The 22684-nt window shown below is 38.2% G+C and overlaps 1 protein-coding gene across 5 annotated transcripts in view; it reads right to left on the bottom strand.

The window, feature by feature from the left end:
- Positions 1-22053, bottom strand: part of PPFIA1 (PTPRF interacting protein alpha 1) — a 62912-nt gene extending 40859 nt beyond the window's left edge. For all 5 annotated transcript variants that reach the window (XM_063289587.1, XM_063289583.1, XM_063289584.1 and 2 more), the window contains exons 1-2: positions 20936-22053; positions 19413-19676 (exon numbers count right to left, since the gene is read on the bottom strand). In XM_063289587.1, coding sequence (XP_063145657.1) covers positions 19413-19676 — 264 coding nt within the window. In that variant the 5' untranslated portion in view covers positions 20936-22053. The remainder of the gene's footprint in view (positions 1-19412; positions 19677-20935) is intronic.
- Between the last annotated feature and the right edge of the window lie 631 nt (positions 22054-22684).

Raw genomic sequence — 22684 nt, 5'->3', positions numbered from 1 at the left:
TAATGCTAATAATCATCTAAAACCCACACCTAATTCTAAGTAAACTGAATTCCATTATATGATGCTGCATCATTCTGGTGTAGATAACAGCACAAATAGTACAACTTTGAATATTATTACAGCTTGGGACAGAATTCCTTGTTCTATCTAGTGTACAAGACTCAGATACACGTCTTTTGGTTTAAAACAGCGTATGACCTTTTGCAAATAAGTGGCAGAAATTGCAGAGCTAATAACAACATCCTCTTAGACAAATTCAAGCAGCAGGAGCTGGAAGTCAATGAGAAAAACATTTCCCATAACAACTCACAGAGATTGACCAGCCCAAACTCATCCAATGAGCTGTTGTAGCTGAGAGTAGACTAGAACCTAGATCTCTCCAATGTCACTTTGAACACTACACCATACAGGCTGAAATTATGTATTCTGGATTTTGTCCTCCACTGAATCAAACAATAGAGAATGCATTACTTTCAGGGGAAAAGGGTTAAAAAAGGGAGAAAGACGACTTGGAACTCACATTTTGCTACATGAAATGTCTAATCAGTCTCATTTTCTGAACTTGTAAATAATAATTATTATTATTTCCTACCTTTTATATATTTTGGTCAACTGAAGGCAGCAAACCCACTTAATACTCCTGCTTATTTTTCCCACAACAACCCTGTGAAGTGGGTTGGGCTGAGAGTGAGTGACTGGCCCAAATTGCTCAGCTGGCTTTTATTCCTAAGGGAGGCCCAGAACAAAGAGTCTCCTGGTTTCCAGGCCAGTACTTGAACCACTACACCAAACTGTCTTTCATGAATATCAACAGTTTCTAGATTGGTTGTTTTATTTTTATCATTTTCATTTAATCTGGAGGGGGGGACGACTGAAATTTGCTGTATTAAGGCAAACTTTCTTACACTTTTAACATGTTGATTGATTCAACAGAAATTATTTTCAAGACAAAAGTAATTAACTTTAGCTTACACAGCAACATTTCCTATGCTTCTCTATACAGTACCTTTCTAGCTCTACAAACCATCCTTGCTACACACACATATATATATTTTTTACTGTGTTAAATCTGTATCAACCTTTACATTGCAGTTTTCAAAATGACAGGAAACCAAAATTCTGTTGTATAGTGAATGGAAGCCCTGGATAGAATAAAAGCAACTTAGGGGCCACATTCAGCCCTGAGACAGCTAATTGCCCATCCTTATAGCACACTGCCAGTTTGGTCTAGTGGTTAAGGCAACAGGCTAGAAACCAGGAGACTGTGAGTTCTAGTCCTGCCTTGGGCCTGAAAGCCGGCTGGTGATCTTGGGCAAGTCACTCTCAGCCCTAGGAAGGGGCGATAGCAAACCACTTCTGAAATCTTGCCAAGAAAACTGCAGGGACTTGTCCAGGCAGTTGCTGAGGATCGGACACAACTGAATGGCCAAAAAAAAAAAAAGCACTCTGCATAGAGGAAAATCTGTATAGCCAAGAACCAATTTTATTATCAATTAACGTTTGCACACTATATCAAAGATACACTGTGATACATATATTGTACGTTTATACAGTATATAGCTTGCAAGTCTTTTCACTTATGCGCAAGATATGAATCCAGCCACTGCAGTTCTAAACCATGGTTTAACATTATAAATTGGCTTTATATGTTCTAACCAATTTCTCCACTTCGTACTGAAAGACATATTTGGATATCCTCATATTTTAGAATAAAGGTTATATGCTTTATGTATCAGCCCATACTCAGTTACTATCTTCCTGGTTTAAACGTAAAGCACAACCTTTAGTACAGGTAGTCCTCAAGTACAGGTAGTTCTCGAGTTACGACCATTCATTTAGCAACTGTTTGCAGTTACAACAGTGCTGGAAAAGTGACCTGCAACTGGTCCTGACACAACCATTGCAACATCCCCATGGCCATGTGATCAAAATTTGGGTGCTTGGCAACTGGCATGTATTTATGGCAGTTGCAGCATCCTGGGGTCACTTGATCACCATCTGTGACCTTCCCAGCTGGCTTCCAACAAGCAAAATCAATGGGGAACTGTGTGATTCACTTAAAGACCACCACAAAAAATGTCGTAAAATTGGGTGCAGTCACATGATACCTCACTTAACAACTGCACTGCTTAACAATAAATTTTCCAGTCCCTAATGTGGTCATCTTCAGCAAAGGATCGTTACCTTGTCGTGGTGCTGGAGCTTGAGCACCTCAATGATGCCATGAGCTAAGCCGTGAAGGGCCACCCAAGACGGGAAGGTCATGACAGAGAGGTCAGACTAAATGCGATCCCTGGGGAAGGTAATGGCAACCCACCTCAGTATTCTTGCCGTGAAAACTAAATGGATCAGTACAACCAGAGATATGTCGGTATACCATCGGAAGATGAGACCCCCAGGTCAGAAGATGGTCAAAATGCTACTGGGGAGGAACAGAGGATGAGCTCAACTAGCCCCAGACGTGATGACGCAGCTAGCTCAAAGCCGAAAGGATGGCTAGCGGCCGACGGTGCTGGTGGTGAACGGCGAATCCGATGTTCTAAGGATCAACACACCATTGGAACCTGGAATGTAAGATCTATGAGCCAGGGCAAATTGGATGTGGTTATTGGTGAGATGTCAAGATTAAAGATAGACATTCTGGGCGTCAGTGAACTGAAATGGACTGGAATGGGCCACTTCACATCAAATGACCACCAGATCTACTACTGCGGACAAGAGGACCACAGAAGAAATGGAGTAGCCTTCATAATTAATAGTAAAGTGGCTAAAGCAGTGCTTGGATACAACCCAAAAAACGACAGAATGATCTCAATTCGAATTCAGGGCAAGCCATCTAACATCACAGTGATCCAAATATACGCCCCAACCACAAATGCTGAAGAAGCTGAAGTAGAGCAGTTCTATGAGGATCTGCAGCACCTACTGGACAACACGCCTAAAAGAGATGTTATTTTCATCACAGGAGACTGGAATGCTAAGGTGGGCAGTCAAATGACACCTCGAATTACAGGTAAGTATGGCCTGGGAGAACAAAACGAAGCAGGACACAGGCTGATAGAATTTTGCCAAGACAATTCACTCTGCATAACAAACACTCTCTTCCAACAACCTAAGAGACGGCTTTATACATGGACTTCACCAGATGGACAACACCGAAATCAGATTGATTACATCCTTTGCAGCCAAAGGTGGCGGACATCTGTACAGTCGGTAAAAACAAGGCCTGGAGCTGACTGTAATTCAGATCACGAACTTCTTCTTGCACAATTTAGGATCAGACTAAAGAGATTAGGGAAGACCCACAGATCAGCTAGATATGAGGTCACTAATATTCCTAAGGAATATGCAGTGGAGGTGAAGAATAGATTTAAGGGACTGGACTTAGTAGATAGGGTCCCGGAAGAACTCTGGACAGAAGTTGGCAGCATTGTTCAGGAGGCGGCAACAAAATACATCCCAAAGAAAGAGAAAACCAAGAAGGCAAAATGGCTGTCTGCTGAGACACTAGAAGTAGCCCAAGAAAGAAGGACAGCAAAAGGCAACAGTGATAGGGGGAGATATGCCCAATTAAATGCAAAATTCCAGAGGTTAGCCAGAAGAGATAAGGAATTATTTTTAAACAAGCAATGCGCGGAAGTGGAAGAAGACAATAGAATAGGAAGGACAAGAGACCTCTTCCAGAAAATTAGAAACATTGGAGGTAAATTCCAGGCCAAAATGGGTATGATGAAAAACAAAGATGGCAAGGACCTAACAGAAGAAGAAGAGATCAAGAAAAGGTGGCAAGAATATACAGAAAACCTGTATAGGAAGGATAACAATATCGGGGATAGCTTTGACGGTGTGGTCGGTGAGCTAGAGCCAGACATCCTGAAGAGTGAGGTTGAGTGGGCCTTAAGAAGCATTGCTAATAACAAGGCAACAGGAGACGACGGCATCCCAGCTGAACTGTTCAAAATCTTGCAAGATGATGCTGTCAAGGTAATGCATGCTATATGCCAGCAAATCTGGAAAACACAAGAATGGCCATCAGACTGGAAAAAATCAACTTATATCCCCATACTAAAAAAGGGAAACACTAAAGAATGTTCAAACTATCGAACAGTGGCACTCATTTCACATGCCAGTAAGGTAATGCTCAAGATCCTGCAAGGTAGACTTCAGCAGTTCATGGAGCGAGAATTGCCAGATGTACAAGCTGGGTTTAGAAAAGGCAGAGGAACTAGAGACCAAATTGCCAATATCCGCTGGATAATGGAAAAAGCCAGGGAGTTTCAGAAAAACATCTATTTCTGTTTTATTGACTATTCTAAAGCCTTTGACTGTGTGGACCATAACAAATTGTGGCAAGTTCTTAGTGGTATGGGGATACCAAGTCATCTTGTATGCCTCCTGAAGAATCTGTATAACAACCAAGTAGCAACAGTAAGAACAGACCACGGAACAACAGACTGGTTTAAGATTGGGAAAGGAGTACGGCAGGGCTGTATACTCTCACCCTACCTATTCAACTTGTATGCAGAACACATCATGCGACAAGCTGGCCTTGAGGAATCCAAGGCTGGAGTTAAAATGGCTGGAAGAAACATTAACAATCTCAGATATGCAGATGATACCACTTTGATGGCTGAAAGTGAAGAGGAACTGAGGGGCCTTATGATGAAGGTGAAAGAAGAAAGTGCAAAAGCTGGTTTGCAGCTAAACCTCAAAAAAACCAAGATTATGTCAACCAGCTTGATTGATAACTGGCAAATAGAGGGAGAAAATGTAGAAGCAGTGAAAGACTTTGTATTCCTAGGTGCAAAGATTACTGCAGATGCTGACTGCAGTCAGGAAATCAGAAGACGCTTAATCCTTGGGAGAAGAGCAATGACAAATCTCGATAAAATAGTTAAGAGCAGAGACATCACACTGACAACAAAGGCCCGCATAGTTAAAGCAATGGTGTTCCCTGTAGTAACATATGGCTGCGAGAGCTGGACCATAAGGAAGGCTGAGCGAAGGAAGATCGATGCTTTTGAACTGTGGTGTTGGAGGAAAATTCTGAGAGTGCCTTGGACTGCAAGAAGATCCAACCAGTCCATCCTCCAGGAAATAAAGCCAGACTGCTCACTTGAGGGAATGATATTAAAGGCAAAACTGAAATACTTTGGCCACATAATGAGAAGACAGGACACCCTGGAGAAGATGCTGATGCTAGGGAGAGTGGAAGGCAAAAGGAAGAGGGGCCGACCAAGGGCAAGATGGATGGATGATATTCTAGAGGAGACGGACTCGTCCCTGGGGGAGCTGGTGGTGTTGACGACCGACAGGAAGCTCTGGCGTGGGCTGGTCCATGAAGTCACGAAGAGTCGGAAGCGACTAAACGAATAAACAACAACAATGTGGTCATAAGTCTAGGACTACCTGTAGCCTTCATCTCTAGGCCTAAGATTTTGAAGTAGCACAGATATAAGATCAGTGATACAACAAGCTTAATAAAATCAGCAAATATTTACGTCAACTGATTAGACATGTATAGTGAAATGGGGACCATGAACAGCAAGTTACATTAAACAGCCATTTTATAGTTGGAGTAACTTTTGCTATAACAGGGGAGGCAGTGTTCCATCTTGGCTGAAGTTTCGCAAGATGTAGTTACCTAATCATCCAGAACAACAAACTGGCTATTTTCAAGTAGAGCTGAGGTTTCAGAGGGCTATCAGTATATACAGATGTATGTCCATTCAGTTTAATATACATTCCACTATAATGTGACTATTAATAGTAAATGAACTCACAATAAGACTGAGGCTTGGGCTCATTCTATCATGCATAGTTTCACAATATACAGTTTATGTATGAACAAGAGTATTTTTTTTCTAAGTTCAATTTATTGCTGCTATAACTATTACTGAAGATCAAAATAGGCTACATACAATTCCTCAGTACAAAAAATAAAAAAATGATTCATTTACAAATTAATTTATGCCATAAAATAAATTTAATGGTGAAAGCACCCAGGCAGGACTAACAATCCATTTGTGGCATGGTTAGCAAAACTAAGCCTGATTTTGCTTACATGTGAGGTTTGAGCCTGCTTCTGACTCTGAAAATGAAACTTATCAGGAAGGACTTGGAGAAATAAAACCCAGAAGTGACTCAGCAGAGTGGGAGAAATCCGAGATGCTGACTGGTCAAACTTTGGAGGGAGAATTAAATCCTCCGATCATCGCTCGAGAAAGACGAGCACAGAAGCGTGCAAGTCAAAAGGCAGCCCGATTGGTTGTAGGTGAGAAAAGGCGTGGAAAGGATCATTTTAAAAGGCAGGCGTGCCAAGAACAGGCTGCTGGAGACAACCAATCCTTCGAGCTCACAGCACCTGCGGAAGAGTTCTTGCACCAGTCGGAAGCCTTGCTTGTAGCCAGTGTGGAACCAGAGCCAGCGCCTTCTGCCGTTGCAGACCTGCTTCCTGCACCAGCCATTCCAGTCGAGTCCAGTCGAGTCTCTCCTTGCTGTTCCTGCTGAGCACAGCCTCACCTGCAGTTCCAAGCCTTGCCTTGTCACTGCAGCACGATTCAGTCTTGCCTCCAGGCCCAAGCCTCATAGCCACTCCAGTCCAGCCTTGTCTCCAGATCCGCACCTTGCCTCGACGTTATAGTCCAGCCCAGCCTTGTCTCCAGACCCAAGCCTTGCTAGACGCTCCAGTTCAGTCCAGCCTTGCCTGCAGATCCATGTCTTGCCTAGATGCTCCAGCCAAGTCCAGCCTTGTCTCCAGATCCAAGCCTTGCCTTGACGCTTCAGCCAAGTCCAATCTTGCCTCCAGATCCAAGCCTTGCCTTGACGCTTCAGCCAAGTCCAATCTTGCCTCCAGATCCAAGCCTTGCCTTGATGCTTCAGCCAAGTCCAATGTTGCCTCTGGATCCAAGCCTTGCCTAGATGCTCCAGTCCAGCCTTGTCTAGCTTCTGTGTTCCAGCCTGGTCCAACCTGCATGCCCGTTCGCAGATTTGTGTGTCAAGCCTCCCCTTTGCCACGCACTGTTGCTCCTTCAAGTCTTGTAGCTTCAATCAGAGAATTAGCCGAGTTCTGCCTGTCTTGCCACAGTCTGAACCTGCAGTATTGCCTGAGTGTCCTTTGCAGCCTGGGTGGACTTGATTGATTTGCATTGCCTAATCTATTACAAGGACTTTTGCTATTGTAAATAGTTATTTCAATAAAGAATTTTATTAATAATTCTGCCTGGCTGTCTCATAGTCTGAACAGGACATTACATGAGATTCTGCACAAAACTTTACATGCTTTTAGTCTGTTATCATTTTGATATCAAGGGATTAACCAATCGTTACTTACTACTCCGTCTGTGGAACTACAAGATGGTTTGTGACTAAACTAGCTTTATGGCTTAAAAATGGGTAAAATAATCTGCTGAAAAAAACACAGCTTCAGACAAACAAGCCTCTTACCTAGTTTTCTACTAGGCTTCAGTAAAACTAACTTACTGATTACTATCTGAAAGTAATCTATTTGGCTCCTATTATCTCTAGTTTTGCATAAACCAGAGTTAAAAGTACCCCCACTTAAACAATAACAACATGAAGTGAAACATAATTCATACAATTGTTAGAATACACATCAAGGTACAACAGTATTATGCAATGTACAGTTTTTTCTCTATACCAACATGCATATTCTGTCAGAACTACTATAATCCTCACGATAGCAAAAAGAAAATCAATTTCCGTCCTTCCTTTTGGTAAGCAGAGGTATCTATAAACATCATCTTTATTATGATGTGATTTTACATCCATGGTTGTCATCAGAGTACTGTAATATGTACATGAAAGCACATTTACATATTGTTTTCAGTTTAAATTGAGATGTTTATCTTTAAAGAAGTGTAACTTAAGAAATTTTTCTCAGTAATGGAACTGCTATGCAAATGAAAATCAAGCAAATTGTAAGTACAAGTTTTCCTAAAGATATATATTTGTGATGGAAGATGACATTCTCCTAGGTACTTGCTTAGAATGTATAGAATAAATTTAGGCATGTATGTTGAAAAAAATTACCCTTAATAGAAGCTAATTATAGGAAAAAGTGGGCCTAGTATTTTTCAGTTTCTCATCACTGTTATTCACATTTATGAAATCTACATAAAACGTATGTCATTGATTGATGCTTTTGAAAAATAAATTCAGAATTATTGAGATTTTAGTAAGGTCCTCTAAGAAAGTAGGAGTCCTTCTGGATCCAAATATTCTCCCAATACAAAAGCTTGTTATAAATTACTGGAAAATTATACTTCTACTAGATGAATGAGTATAAATAAACTTCCCACCGCCTTATGACACCATATTGGAGACAGTCATCTGTCTGAGAGTACTACTTAGATTTGCACCAGATGCATCAGTCTACTACTTGCAGATGCTTTACATATTTTTCTTTAATTAAACTTCTGGCTTTACCCTTATAGACAAAAATAAGCACATCTCTTAAACTATTCTGAGAACACAGGGATACAGATTGTATGTGTCTATATATCTGTGTTTGAATATTTTAGAAAGGAAGAGCAAATCATGCTATTAATAAGAGTATTCAATATACAGTTTGGATAACTCCAGGAAATATTACATACTTAATCTTTCCCACATTTTCCAGCCACTCTCTGTTTATATTCCACGCTTATGAATTTCTACATCACTTTTCAGCATGCATTCTTATGTTGTATTATGTCCAAAATCTATGGCCAAGATCTTTCACTACAATATTTTTTAAAGGCATCAGCACTGAATGTATTAATCAGTGTAATTTGAGGACTGATTTACTGTATTCTTGTTTACCTTTTGCTTTTATGTTTTTATAAAGTTTTTACTTTATGAACCATCCAGAGTTGGGTGAATTGAACAAAATAAATAAATCACTAAGCTGCCAAGGGAAATCCAATAATGATTTAAGCAATACACTAAATTATAATTTCTGGTTCAGTTAATATGAGTATCATACACTTTAAAGTTAAGTCTAAATCAAGATTTTTTTTTCAAAATAACACAATAGCTTTATATAAGCTAGAACACTGTATTAAGAGTTGAAGCGCAGATAAAACTTCTAACTGCTCATATTTAAATTATCTGTGAGTAAACCACGGATTGTAAGTTCACTTGTTATCCTGTCCTTTTCAGAGCATAAAATGTATTTATTATTTAGAAAAAAATGTATTATTAAAAATAATCCTGCCGTTGTCCATGATTGGCCAGGCAATCCCATCCACAATTGCAGAAGATCTGATGTTGAAGTGTCTGATCCATCTTAAGCAGGGTAGGACAGAGAATATTTTTGCTCTTCTTTTTTACTTTCTTCTCAACTTAATACATCATACCCAAGTGAAACTAATACATGATAATTTTTCTCCAGAACATCTAGGTATAACGCAGATCCAAAACCTCTCCCCACATAGCCAGGAATTGCCTACTACATTTCCCCCTCTTCAACATGGACAAGTAAGACTTTGTAAGTTTCATAGAAAAGAGACATCCACATCTAAGGTTTGATCTTCTCCAAGTTAGAAATCTCTGTTCTTCCTCAGAAGGGAATGATCAGATCAATCACTGTCCCTGCAAACTCTGCCTAGAACCATAGGACTCCATATTATATGTCCTAGCTGCACTCAGTTTAAAATTAACCAGGACTTTTTCTTAATATTTCTTACTGTTAATTTAATCTGTAACAATAACAGTGAGGAGAGGAAGGAATATACAATTCTATGGGCTCCTATGACTTGCTTAGACCGAGACAAGCAATTGGGAAATGCAGCAAATATCTCTAGAATGACAGTATAAACATACTACACATCAGAATTAAAAATCGCCTGAATACAAAACAACCTTCTCTTAGTTTCACAAGCTAAATAAATTTCATAGCCCTGTAGACAGGTGTATCTGTCAAGATATAAAACAAGCCTAAATGTCTTTAGTTAATTTTAGCTTCCCATTACATTTATGTTGAGAAATTATGGTTAAAAACTTCCAAAAAAAACAGGATTGAAACCATCTTTTAACTGTAACTTCACCATAGTTATTTGGTTATGATAGAATGAGTATGTGCATGCATGCACACTGCACTCCTTGGTTTATTTCATGACCTGAGTAACACAGATGATGGTGAGGATCATAAAGCTCACTCATATTGCTCCATGAATGATTCAATGTATGATATTTTTTACAACTTTTCTTCCTTATGCCATGTAAACGTTCAAGCCTAGGTAAGATCCAGTGTGGAAATGAAAACAGAAAAAGATTCATGGATGTGGGTGAACGGAAGGTCAGTTTCCTACTATTCCCCTCACAGTCCCTCCAATCACCCATATGTCTGAAAATTTTATTAGTTGCATGAATTCTGCCACAGTAGGCTGAGAAGCCCCCACAATCACCAGAGCAGAATTAAAAATATTTTACTGGTAGGAAATTAAAATAGATTACAATTTCATGTTCACCTTTTTCTAGGATAACAGAATGCTGTATTTTAAAACTGTTTAGCTCCATTCTCTCTGCTGCCCGCCCCCCAGAAATTCAAGTTCTAATCCTTATTTAGGTGTGAAGTTCACTAATCTACTTATACACTGTGTGAAAAGGCAGGAAAAACAGTTTTAATAGAGGATAAGTTTAGAATACAAATATAATAAAATTCATTATTATTTTAAGTGTTTTTTATAGAATGGTTATAACCCTAAAAATAAGTACTCTAAGAAAACTTAGAGTAAATGCCACTGAATATAACAAAAATAAATTCTGAACAAGCATTAATAGATTGCTCTGGGCAGCAGCTGATTTGTTTTTATAATCTTGTAAATATTATATTTATTTAAAATTATATTGTTTGCTTTCATCATGTTAATACCTTAAAAATATTTGACTATTTGACCTATGGAAAAAAATAACCAACTGAACAACAGAAGATTACATCTATCTTTTGATAGCTACTGATAATTTTTAGAAATCTAACCACTGCTATTTTAAATTAAGGGAAAGCTTACAGCAAATGGTAGTCCCCCCCCCCACTTTTTAACCAACTTGAAGAATCAAGTTTGCCATGGTACTGTATAACTTCATTTGGCATAATAAACCTATTGCCTTTATGGATTTTGTCCCCATATCTACTAACGTTTAAAATAAGCACATTGTAATAGCTTACATTTTCAGCAACAAGAATTACTCAACTTTTTTTCCTCATGCATCCCTCCTAAGTCAAGTTTAAGACTTATCTGAAAATAAAATTTGGCAGGATTTTATAAGATTGTCTCACTGTATATTTAAGGTTGGCAATGGTAGTTTAATGTTCTATTATCCTTTTTAAGGTATTTATCTGCGCTATTCGAGGAGAAGGAGGAAAAGCATTTCCCTAAATCTTTCTTAATGCATAATACAAATGAGAAAATAATGTTTTAAAATAAGTGAATAATCCAGTACTTCTAGTTCAACAAGTTTATAGCAAGAGAAAAAGAACCTTCTTTTCAGTAAATCTTAAAAGCATTAATTGGCTGTTATCATACCATTTTAAGATATTGGATTCTTATTATATTAAATTCTTCATTTTGCTAACAGTTCACATTAAAAGATAAAGAATGATATTGGAAATTAATGAAAATATTGCTGAACAATGAGAACTAGCAGATTATTAGAGTATGAACTGAATTCTTCTTTTGAGGAATGGTGTGCATACTGATCAACATCATTATACTGTCACTTTGGAACTGATTTTGCAAACTGATAAAAATGAAGCAAATTGCCAATTACAAGAAATTATTTTTCTGATGTTTAACTGATGATGGCATGTACTACAGTACTGTTTATGTTTTGCTATTATTCTTACATATCTTAATTAAAATAAAGAACATAAAAGAATAAAAATCTACAAGAGTCAACCCGAACAAAAAAAAAGAAAAGACTGCTATTTCAAATCTATTTCTAATTTGGCTTTTTAGCAATAGCTGAATCAAGAAACACATTTCACAACAAACAAAAATCAAAAGGTTGTAGAGTAAAGCACTAAGCTCCTTTCATGCTTCTTTGGGTCATCATATTGGAATGCAAGCAGACAACAGTAGGTAGACTTGACTTAAGGTGTTTTAAGAACTTACTGACTGATATGGGATATAAAATGTGATGAGAAGAGCTTTCTATTACCTACATCAGAACATGTGTAAGTAGGGATAAAGAAGATTAAACATTTAAGTGATTTATGCCATCAATACAGAATGAACATTAACATTTAAAGATCTTACAAAAACGTTTTAATTATCTTTTCATCTCTGTAGTAACTAAAATACACAGCAAAATCCAAAATGAGAAATTTTAAACCCAACAACCAACCAGGAAAACAAATTTGTTGCTAAAAATTTTAATACTGTAGTTTTAATTTAATTTGATAATGTAGTTTCTCTTCTAATGGGTACTGTAGTTTTAATTTTGCCTGTTTCCACTACAATCAGCTTTCATTATTACACCACATAATAATATTGTAAAGGGGAACAACTAATTGGCAAAACTGCTGCCTATTTTATGCCTATTTTATGTTACCAGTACATGAAGGGATTTTGAGAGAAGTGACAATTTCACAATTTTAATGTTCTTCCTTGCAGAATGCATTCCACTTTTCACAAACCAAATAACTGTAATTCAACACACAATTCCAACTATAACTTTTTATAACTTAATCAACATTTACTTATGCTTCTCGTCCTGTAATTTTTCCTAAAGATCAACTAAAGGATGCAATTTTAAGACTGCAAATTCAAATGATACTTTATTAGCTCCAAAATGTCAAGATTAAGAGTTATATCTACTGGTAGAACAATTTCATTTTCGTCCCTAGGCACCTCCTGAAATGTGCTGTACATATCTGAAGGACCCTCCAGAGCACATACACAGTAGTAAGACAAGTCTGATTTATGGTGACTACAATAATACAATATTCTTGGCAACAGTACAGAAGTGGTTCATCATTGCTTCATTTCTGGATATTTTCAGACTTCCTAGTCTAACATACAGCCCTGTTATCGTTTGCTGCTCCTCTATCCAAGTACTAAATAAGCTCAGCTCAGCTTAGCTTCCAAAGTTAGACAAGATCAGTGGGTGCTGCCATCTGGTGAGGAAAAGCAGAAGAGGTATGTACAATCAAGATGAAGGGGTGAGGAAAACCAAATAAATCCTGCTGTATACAGGAAAGGATTAAAATTTTATATCAGAATAAGTAGCCTAGTATCTCCAACTTCTATCAGCCCCAGCCAGCATACAAATGAGGTGGCTATGTAAGTTACAGGTAGTCCTCATTTAGCAACCACAATTGGGCCCAGCAGCTTTTTCATTAAGTGAAGTCATGTGACCGCAACTGTGCTTTCCTTTTTCCCACTCTCCTGCCCTTTGGAATGCTCATCCCAGGCCTGAGAAAGATGGCTGGAAACTGACAAGACTAATCAGTTTCAGACCTTCAGCTTTTTTTTGCCTCCTAACCACTGCCCTGCCCTTTGGAATGCTCACCCTGGCGCTGGGATAACTAGCAAGAATGGAATTAATGTATGTATTTACATTCATTGGAGAGGAAGGAATTACAATAGAGTAAGGAGGCACACAATGGGGAATACACGTCAAAAGGAATGTGGTGGTGCTGGCAGCTGCAGGTGCGCTACACAAATAGCCTGGTGTATTCCCCATTGTGTGCCTGCTTATTCTCTTGTATTCCCTTCCTCTCCAATCTCTCTGCTCTACAAGGGAGGAAAAAAAGAAAAACAACAGGTCAAGATGTGCAGTGCTATTACAAGCATGGAAGTATATCAATTCTCTACCCATCAATTATACAATTGTCTGTGGAATTTACCTCTTTATATATTTGAACAAACATTCCATCACAATCTTGACTGGAGGACTCTCTAGCAATTTGGACTATTAAATTATCTGTTTAATTTTTCATTTTCCTCTTTTATAATTAGGTAAAATGAAAAATGTAAATAAATTATAATCATTGTAAATAAATTTGTGTAGTATATGAAGATAAAGACAAATTGAATTGTCTAAAAGATGAATATTCATGTACATTTTTTTCCTTTTTCTATTGTTCCTTTTTGCAAACAATAAAATAAAGACAAAAAGTAGGAACTATAAAAATGTGACAGCTTACAGCAACCAGATTGAGATAAATCAGCATAAAATGCTTAGGGAAGCTGACAGATTTTGACATGGTGCCAAAAAGCATCAGAAATCTCCACTCTGGGAAAAGGATGTTCCACAATCAGGGCACAATAATTATTAACCGGATTTATAGACCACTAATCTTATAAAGGACATTTGAGAAAAAGATACAAAACCAACAATACAGGAGCAACATTTCAATGCTGAAGATGCCGAAAGCACTTCATAGCAAAGGCACTCAACCTGAGAAAGCCACAGTTTAAGCAACTGCCCCCATCACATCACGCTCTGGCAGCATCACAAATGAGGCACATTCCAAAGGCTGAATTAATTAAGACAGGAAAGCTCCCTAATGAAGCTCCCATAATATCAATGCTATGTAACCATGCCTGATAGACCTGATTACTGCAAGGGTAACTGCAATTTGCATTAGCTGGAGCTCTCAGACATCTCTAGGGCAGTCCCATATACAGTAAATTACAGGAGTCCAGAAATGAGGTGATAAGGACATGAGTAACTGTAGACCTTCTTTCCAGGATCTCATAAAATATGCATTCTAAACATAGCTATGCAGCATGCAAATTATGGGGAATAGGTATAATATAATCAAGTTTTCCTAAGCCTTGCTTGGAAACTTAAGAGTGATTTTTTTTTTTGTGCTAGTTGAAGCTTTTCAACAAGCTTCAAGGTCAGCTGCATACAGAGCACATTGTATTAAGTCTAAACACAAAGCTTCTAAGACATGAATCAATATACATAGCTTTCCTTTGCTTCCAAAGAATGCTTCCAAGTACTTGCAGAAGAGCCTTGCTGACAATCTGTGGTACAGGAAAAATGGCATCTGCAGAAGCATTTTCACTAATACTTGAGTCCTAAGTCATTACAGGATTTTAAAGGTAAATACTAAACTGTGCCCAGAGGCAAATGAGCAGATAGAACAGCTTGTTCAGAATTGATGTAATATGCTTCTGCTTGGCTGTTTAAGTTACAATTCTCACTATAGCATTCTGAGTTAGTGGAAGCTTCCAGGTTATTTTCAAGGGCAGCCCCACATATAACACATTACAGTAATCAAATGAAGAGATTATCAGGACATGAACTACTGTGGCCAAATTGTCTCCAGTTATAAGCTCACAAATAAACAGCACTCCTATCCATTTAGACCACATGAGATTCAATGACAGCACTGAATAAAATAGCTCCTCCAGTCAGTCTTTAAAATATGTCTACTGGTATTTTTGCAACTGTTGTAAAATTTAATATGTCATTGGCAGCACTTAAATTGCAATATGGTTTCTAAAGTTTGTTCTGTTTATACAGCTATCTTGCATATTCTGTTAAATGACTGTCACAAAGGAACAGATATACAATCTAATAAAACAGGCCAAATATATATCATGAATATTCAGTAATTTACTAGGTTAGGTTTCAGTTCCACTTTACATTGCAATAGTATCCTCAAAGCCATTTCCAACACCATCTTTCCCAGTAAAGATACTCACTGTATCTTTTTTTAACTGCAATATACAATGTGGGTTCACTGTGCATATTGTTCACTAAGTTGTGATCTCAACTAGGATTTGGAAAAAAAACCCTACAATTTGTTGGGTATATGCCATAGAGTAGATCAAAACCAAGCAAGTCACATTATGGCTTAACATCCTAAGCTACCACAAATGCCTTACAAATCTTCCTTATGGCCAAATCTTTTATAATTCAATTTATTTGGATATGGATTAAACTATGAACTCAGTAATTATACTTAGAGTAAATATCCCTAGGCATCTTTTCTGCAGCAGACTTAAATAGTAAGAAATTACAGGCAAAGCCATATGTAACAATATCACTCATTTAATTAAAAGTTACTTATGTACTTGGTGTACACAATTTTTTTTCTCAAATGCTCATCATAAAATCTGTTGCATCTAATTGACCATAATAAATCCAGCAAATGACTGAGCTAGTAAGACGTATTCTGGCTTTCTTGAGGTGAGAGGGTTTCTTTTGAAAAACAGGTGATTTTTAAGGGGTCATACACATCATGGCAGTCATTCTAAGAGAGCACCTATTGCCTCCTTTCAAAATTCCAAATGTGCCTCTCAACACAAAAAGCTATCTATACCTTTAAAAAGGATCAGACCATTGAGCCTTGAGGTTTATACTTCTTATGCTACAGTATTTATATTTAACATTTAAGTTCATATTATAAATAGAATTTAGTTACCAATTAAATATACTTCTCCATTATGCTTTTAGGCATTCAAAAGCTATAACTTCCTTTTAAGCAAATGCCACAAGTCTAATCTAGATTATGAAATATTATCACTTAAACACACCCTCCAACATTAACGCAATCCACTCCACCCTTTGCTCTGGTATAGCTATGTATCTACCTAGCCCTTAATATTCTTTTGACATAGAAGAATGTGTTTAATTACTGCTAAGTCTTACCATGCATTCTGCAATAAAATGATTCATTCACTCTATCAATATATTCTATCCATTTCTAATTTCAATTTTCACAACAGGACAGTTTTTAATTGGATGTGTTTCGAACACAAATTAAATACAATACATTGTCATTGTCAAAAACAATCTTTAATTAGGCCTGCATTTAAAATAAGCCCTTATTAAAAGTGTTACACTAAAAAGTACATGACTCTGTACCTTAAATTCTTAAAACATAACAATTATTAGCTAATTATATGAATTTACTTCAAAAACATTAAATTTCAAAAAAAAAAAAGTTACATTAAACATTAGGAGCTGCCATTAAAACAAAAGGACATAAACATGCTCTTTGGTGGGTGGGACCCTCAAGCACAAGATACCTACATCTATTTATCTAAGGACTGAACTTCTAGTAATAATGTCAGAAGAAATACTTTTGTCTGCAAATTTCCCACAAATCCACCAAGGAATGCAAAGATTATGTTTAGTTCTGAGGGTTTTTTTTTAAACTAACACCCAGACCCAAAAACCATGCACCAATTTTCAATTCAATTTTTGAAAAGAAATCTGGCACCTTTGCCACATCATATAAGAGACTTCTAATCATGCACATTTTATCCAATTTAGTCAAGCAAAGCAAAAAAATGAGTTACAATTTATTTGATCATGAGCACCGCCCCCTAGAGTCGGACACAACTGGACTTAATGTCAAGGGAAACCTTTACCTTTACCTACTAATAACTGTCAATAGGAAGCACAAAGATTTGGACTTCCTAAATTGAGACTTGAATTCAGTACCCACATTGTATCCAGCATCTAGCTATCATTCCAAGTTAACTGGTAGGTAAAGATAAAGGTTTCCCTTGACGTAAAGTCCAGTCGTGTCCGACTCTAGGGGGCGGTGCTCATCTCCGTTTCTAAGCCTTAGAGCCGGCGTTGTCCATAGGACACTTCCGGGTCATGTGGCCAGCATGACAACACGGAATGCCATTACCTTCCCGCCGAAGCGGTACCTATTGATCTACTCACATTTGCATGTTTTCGAACTGCTAGGTGAGCAGGAGCTGGGATTAGCAACAGGAGCTCACCCCGCTGCGCGGTTTCGAACTGGGCTATTCTTCAAATATGAGCCTGACCAAAGGTAACTTGTCATACAAACCTGCTCCTATGAAATTCAGTCTTCAATTTCTTGTTAACATCAATGAAATGGGAATATTGACTTACTAGAGAGAAAACTGTATTCTTGTTCCTTTGCTTTTTTCAGTGATGTTTATCAATTCTAACTAAACATCAGAATTACAAGCCTTTTATCAAGATGTTTAACTGTAAATTCTGTAGTTCAAATTAAGCTTAAGGCTTCTTTTAAATTGTATTTTGTGGTAACTGACATCTAATATTAAGATGTTATATTTATCACAATTGATTATGTTCTAATTATTTTATGAATTTTAATAATGTAATTATTACTGCTGACCCTTCCTCATGTGAATATGTATGCATGTATAAATACATACACATGTATATACATACACATACAGTATATGCATGCACAAAAATGCTTATCTGCACAACTACAGATAACACTTCATGTATCTGTTACAATTTACATGGTGGAATCAAGCTATGGCTACTAAGAATCTATATAAAAGATCCAATTCACCTCATCCTTGATTTTCTCACCTTTTAATATGTGAAGGTCCTCTTCCTATCAAGCGTGCATAATTCATACACACTAGGCAAAAAAAGTGCAAAAGTTCTTAAGGATGAGTTTAGGGGAGGTATAGTTAAAATTAATGAAAAACTGCTCACATTATTATATTTATGACCACTAACAAAATATTGGGAAGTGTTATATTGCTGAAAAGTTACAGTTACTATGCTCTGCTGCTGTTATTACCATGGAGGAAAGATGAAATCTTCACTCAGGTGTGAAGTTCAATGGGTGCCATTGGACAAATCATTCTTATAGGAAGCTTAGACTTTTCCTTAGCAGAAAATATGCATTAATGCTGGAGTGTCTACTTGATCAGCCAGACTAGCAGAACAATATATTGAAGTTGTTTATATGAAATTTCAGAGAAAAGCTAAGACTATAGTGGCTAAGCCACAGTATGCTGCGTAATTTCATCTTTCAAATACACAACTGTAAGTTAAAGCTGGAACTTCATCTCTTTCCTGACACAGGGACAGATGATGATGACAAAGCATTACTGCATTTCTTCATATGCAGAAGAACAGCAGGGTGCTACAGCTGCTAATCATGTAATCACTTTTTATCTTTCCTTCAGCCAGAATTGCCATTCTACTCTACTTCTATTTTAAAAAGCTACAGTTCTTGTCAAACACTGGTTTAATGTTCTGGTTCTCTGTGAGGAATCCCACCATTGTAAATATGATCATTAGATATCTTTATGGTATCTTCTTACATGGCAAGTAAATTTTTCTCTTTGCTGTCATCCAAGAAATATTTCACTTTAAAAAGTCTTACAATCTTGTTATCTACAACTTCAGAATTAAGAAAAAATCTAAGACTAGGGTAATGACAATGAAGCAACCATCCAAACTTTGTCACTTTCACTCACATTAAATACTTTGCTTCATCATTCCTAGATATCCCATTTAATGAAGAACTAGTCTCTAGAATAGCGTTTTATTTTCCTAATTGTTGAATACAATCTCTTTGGTGGTTTATTATTTCTCACCAATAATTTTTAGGAAAAGGAATTTAAACTTAAAATATTGTTTTTAACATTATTTATTTTTAAATTTAAAAATATTCTCATTTAAACAAATCATACCTGAGGAAGTGCAGTATTAAGCTGTCGTTGTAAAGAATCCCTCTCATGACCAACTTCATGTAGTTTACCCTGGGTTAATGCAAGCGTCTCTTGAGTTTCCCGCAGTGTGTCCAAGAGGCGATCACGTTCCTCCAACATGGATACCATTAATTGCTCAAAATGGGAATCTGTATCCGACTGTAGAGGAGAACCTGAACCACGGTTTCCATTTCCCCCCGAGGGAATCTCTGCCTCACTGATGGTCGGCATCACTTCACACATCATCTTTAAATTAATTTTAAGACTTAGTTATGATACCATTAAAGAGACAAATACAAATCAAGTAACAAAACTAATGTGCTATGGTTTTATCTAGCTACAAGCATCCAATCATACTTACCTGAATTTGTCACAATTTCATTACAAGTCTACTGTAACAGACATCTATGCACAACATATAACTTGATAAAACTTACCTATAATTTCCCATGCTCAAGTTCACTTAACATGGATAATTGTTTAAAATTCTAACTTTCCTACTGGGTGCTAGAGAAGAGTGTAAGGGTAAACCTTTAACTGATTCCAGCATATGCTTATGGGTAAGTACAGACATTCTAATTTGCTTAATAATTGCTGGTACAGAAAACACTGTAGTGTTGATTACTGCAGAAAAATTTGAAATAAGTGCATTCAGCAACAGACATAAAAGGAGTAAAGCAAACTGTCATTTGTTCATGTGATCTATTAATCAACCAATCATAGCCTACTGGAGCAAAATAGAATATCTGGAAGATCCTTATAATTGCTTTAAAAAAACTAATTCATTTTTCCTATCTACTTCTAGTTCTCTGAGCTTATTAAGGGCGGGAGGTGTTACACAATTTCTTTTAAAGAAATGTATCACTACAGAAACAGTACTGGTGCCTTTTTACAACAGGATGCTATTAACTAGTAAGAAGAAACTCCTTAGGAAATACATTAAAAAGCTAACTTATAAAAGTTCAAAAGAACAAAGAAGTATTATCACAAAAAAATCACTAGGCCCTGAATTAACATTAATTAGTTTTGAACCTGAATCCCTCCACCCCAAGGAAATGCTGGATGTTACTAACAGGTTATGATAAGCTTTTCTGTGATTAGATAGCCTTCAGTGCTTGAGTTAAGATGTATATGGATTGAACTCTTTGGTACAGCATTAGAAAAAGCCTTAATAAGTTTCCTGAAGAGAGTCATAAAAAAATGAACAGCTATTCTTTATTAAAGCCCACCAAATTCATTTTAAAGTTCTTTACCCTTTAGATGTTCATAATTATTGAGCTAAACATAAGCAAGCAATTTTCTCCATCCCAATTTAATTTCCCATGTGTTAATGATTATATAATAAAATGAAAATGAGCTTAATACATAATCATTTAAAACTAAACAATGTAACCAGCATTGACCTAACATGTTCAGAATAGACTCCTTTGTTACTTTTTTCTAGTAATTCCTCACTCCTAATTATAAACTGTGTTTACTGTGCAAGCTTCATTTGATCCTCTTACCTTGTTTGATAAAACAGATTTGTCATAAACCAATTTTTCCCAGCAATATCAGCTTTTTTCAGCAAGTTTGCATAATGATTTCCAAAAGCATTTGAAGTGGTAGAGCAGCCATTCACCCTGACTACAATGTTCATTCATTAAATAATCCCAACCTTGGGTAGCCACACAAGGTAATAAGTAATCTTCCTAACAAAAGATAAGCCAACAGGAGGATCAAGTTGGTCAACTTCTCCACAGTAAGCAAATAGTTAAAAACAACGTTGTTAATAAGCTCCCTTATTTAAAGCCTGGTCCACAAGTCTTTTCAAAGGCCAAGAGGGAGAGAGGTATGTGCAAAATGACCGAATGCTTCTCAGGATCTTTGGGCCGGCAAACTGTGCATGATGTAGAAATCTCACGTTAGGTCACGCTGGCATTACTTCAACGAAAAAGAAGAAAGAGGGGAAAAAAAGTAGTTGAGGCAATTACAGTTCTCACGGAGGCGCTAAAAAGCACTCCTCTCTTCCGCCCCTGGTTAAGTTTCCCGTGCATTTATAATTCCTCTTTTCGGAGGGGGAAGGTTGCTGCAAAAGGAAAGCGTCAAAAGACGAGGGAGGACCCAAAGGCCATCCTTGGGATGTGAGTGCCAACCATTATCTTTCCGTGCTTCCAGGGGGAGGGAGGAGCTCTCCTCACTGCCACCTTCACGGGGCAGGAGAGCTAAAAGAGCAGAAAGCGGAGAAAAGTTGCAGGACTGGAGTGAAGAGCCCGGAGGGGGCCTCCTCGGAGTGTTCCTCTCACCGGAAAGCTGGGCGACTTTTGTGGGTCGAGGTCTGCTTTTCGGAGGCCTCAGGGGACCCACAGCGGCAGTGGGGAGTTTTGCGCCCCGCTTCTCGCTCTCAAGTTCGGCCTTCCATGCCCAGGTAGCTCCGCCTCCTGCCTCCACATCCCCATCCGAGGTAGCTAATCCGGGGATGCTCCCCAAGGCTTCTTCCAGTCCCCACGACGGCCGGCGGCGGCGAGCTAGGCCCAGGAGAGTGCTGCAGGAAAGCCGAGAAGCTCCAGGAGGCGGTCGGTCCCTGCTTCCAGCCGGGCCCTCGGCCGCCGCTCCGAGTTTGGCCGCCGCCCCCCGTCGTTCCCGACAGCCTCTGCGGCTTCAGCATACAACGCCGTGGACCACAATGCAGCGCGGCACGGCCTTCGTCTCGCCCTGGAAGGCGGAGGGGAGGTCGCTGTGCCGCGAAGTCAGACTAGTTTTGGGGTTGCGGCTGGTTTCAGGGCACTGGCGGCAGGCTTGTATCTCCTCCTGAAAGCTGGAAGACGAAGCAGGCCGCGGTCTCTCTCTGATGGGACGAGAAAAAAGGCTAGCTCTGTGCGTGCGTAGCTGGGAGTAGGGACCGTGAGGCACGGAGGTCCTCCTCCTAAATAAACAACACACGTACAGTGATCTTCCACTGATCTTCCACTGCCACAAGGGAACCCCTGGCGAGAGCTGGCCCTGGAGACTTGACTCTTGACCTCTTGCCACTTCTAAGGGGGAAGGGCTTCCAAATAATACTTGCATCAGTGTAAAAGGCTAGTCCGGAGCAAAAGAAGGGTGGGGAAGAGGGACTAGAAAGCATTTGCGAAGAAGAGAAGAGGCTTCCTAGCTGTACTTTCTGAGACCTGAGTTGGGGGAATTAATTTGGAGAAGGGCAAAGAGGGAACTCCACCGGTTAATGAGTTACAGAGCGAGCAAGGTTCGGCTGTTCCAGTTACTTGCAAATAGCT

Source organism: Candoia aspera, chromosome 1 (genome assembly GCF_035149785.1).
Source record: "Candoia aspera isolate rCanAsp1 chromosome 1, rCanAsp1.hap2, whole genome shotgun sequence".
Lineage (NCBI taxonomy): Eukaryota > Metazoa > Chordata > Lepidosauria > Squamata > Boidae > Candoia > Candoia aspera.
The sequence above is the reverse complement of the archived record's forward strand: the minus strand, read 5'-3'. Positions and strand labels throughout refer to the sequence as shown.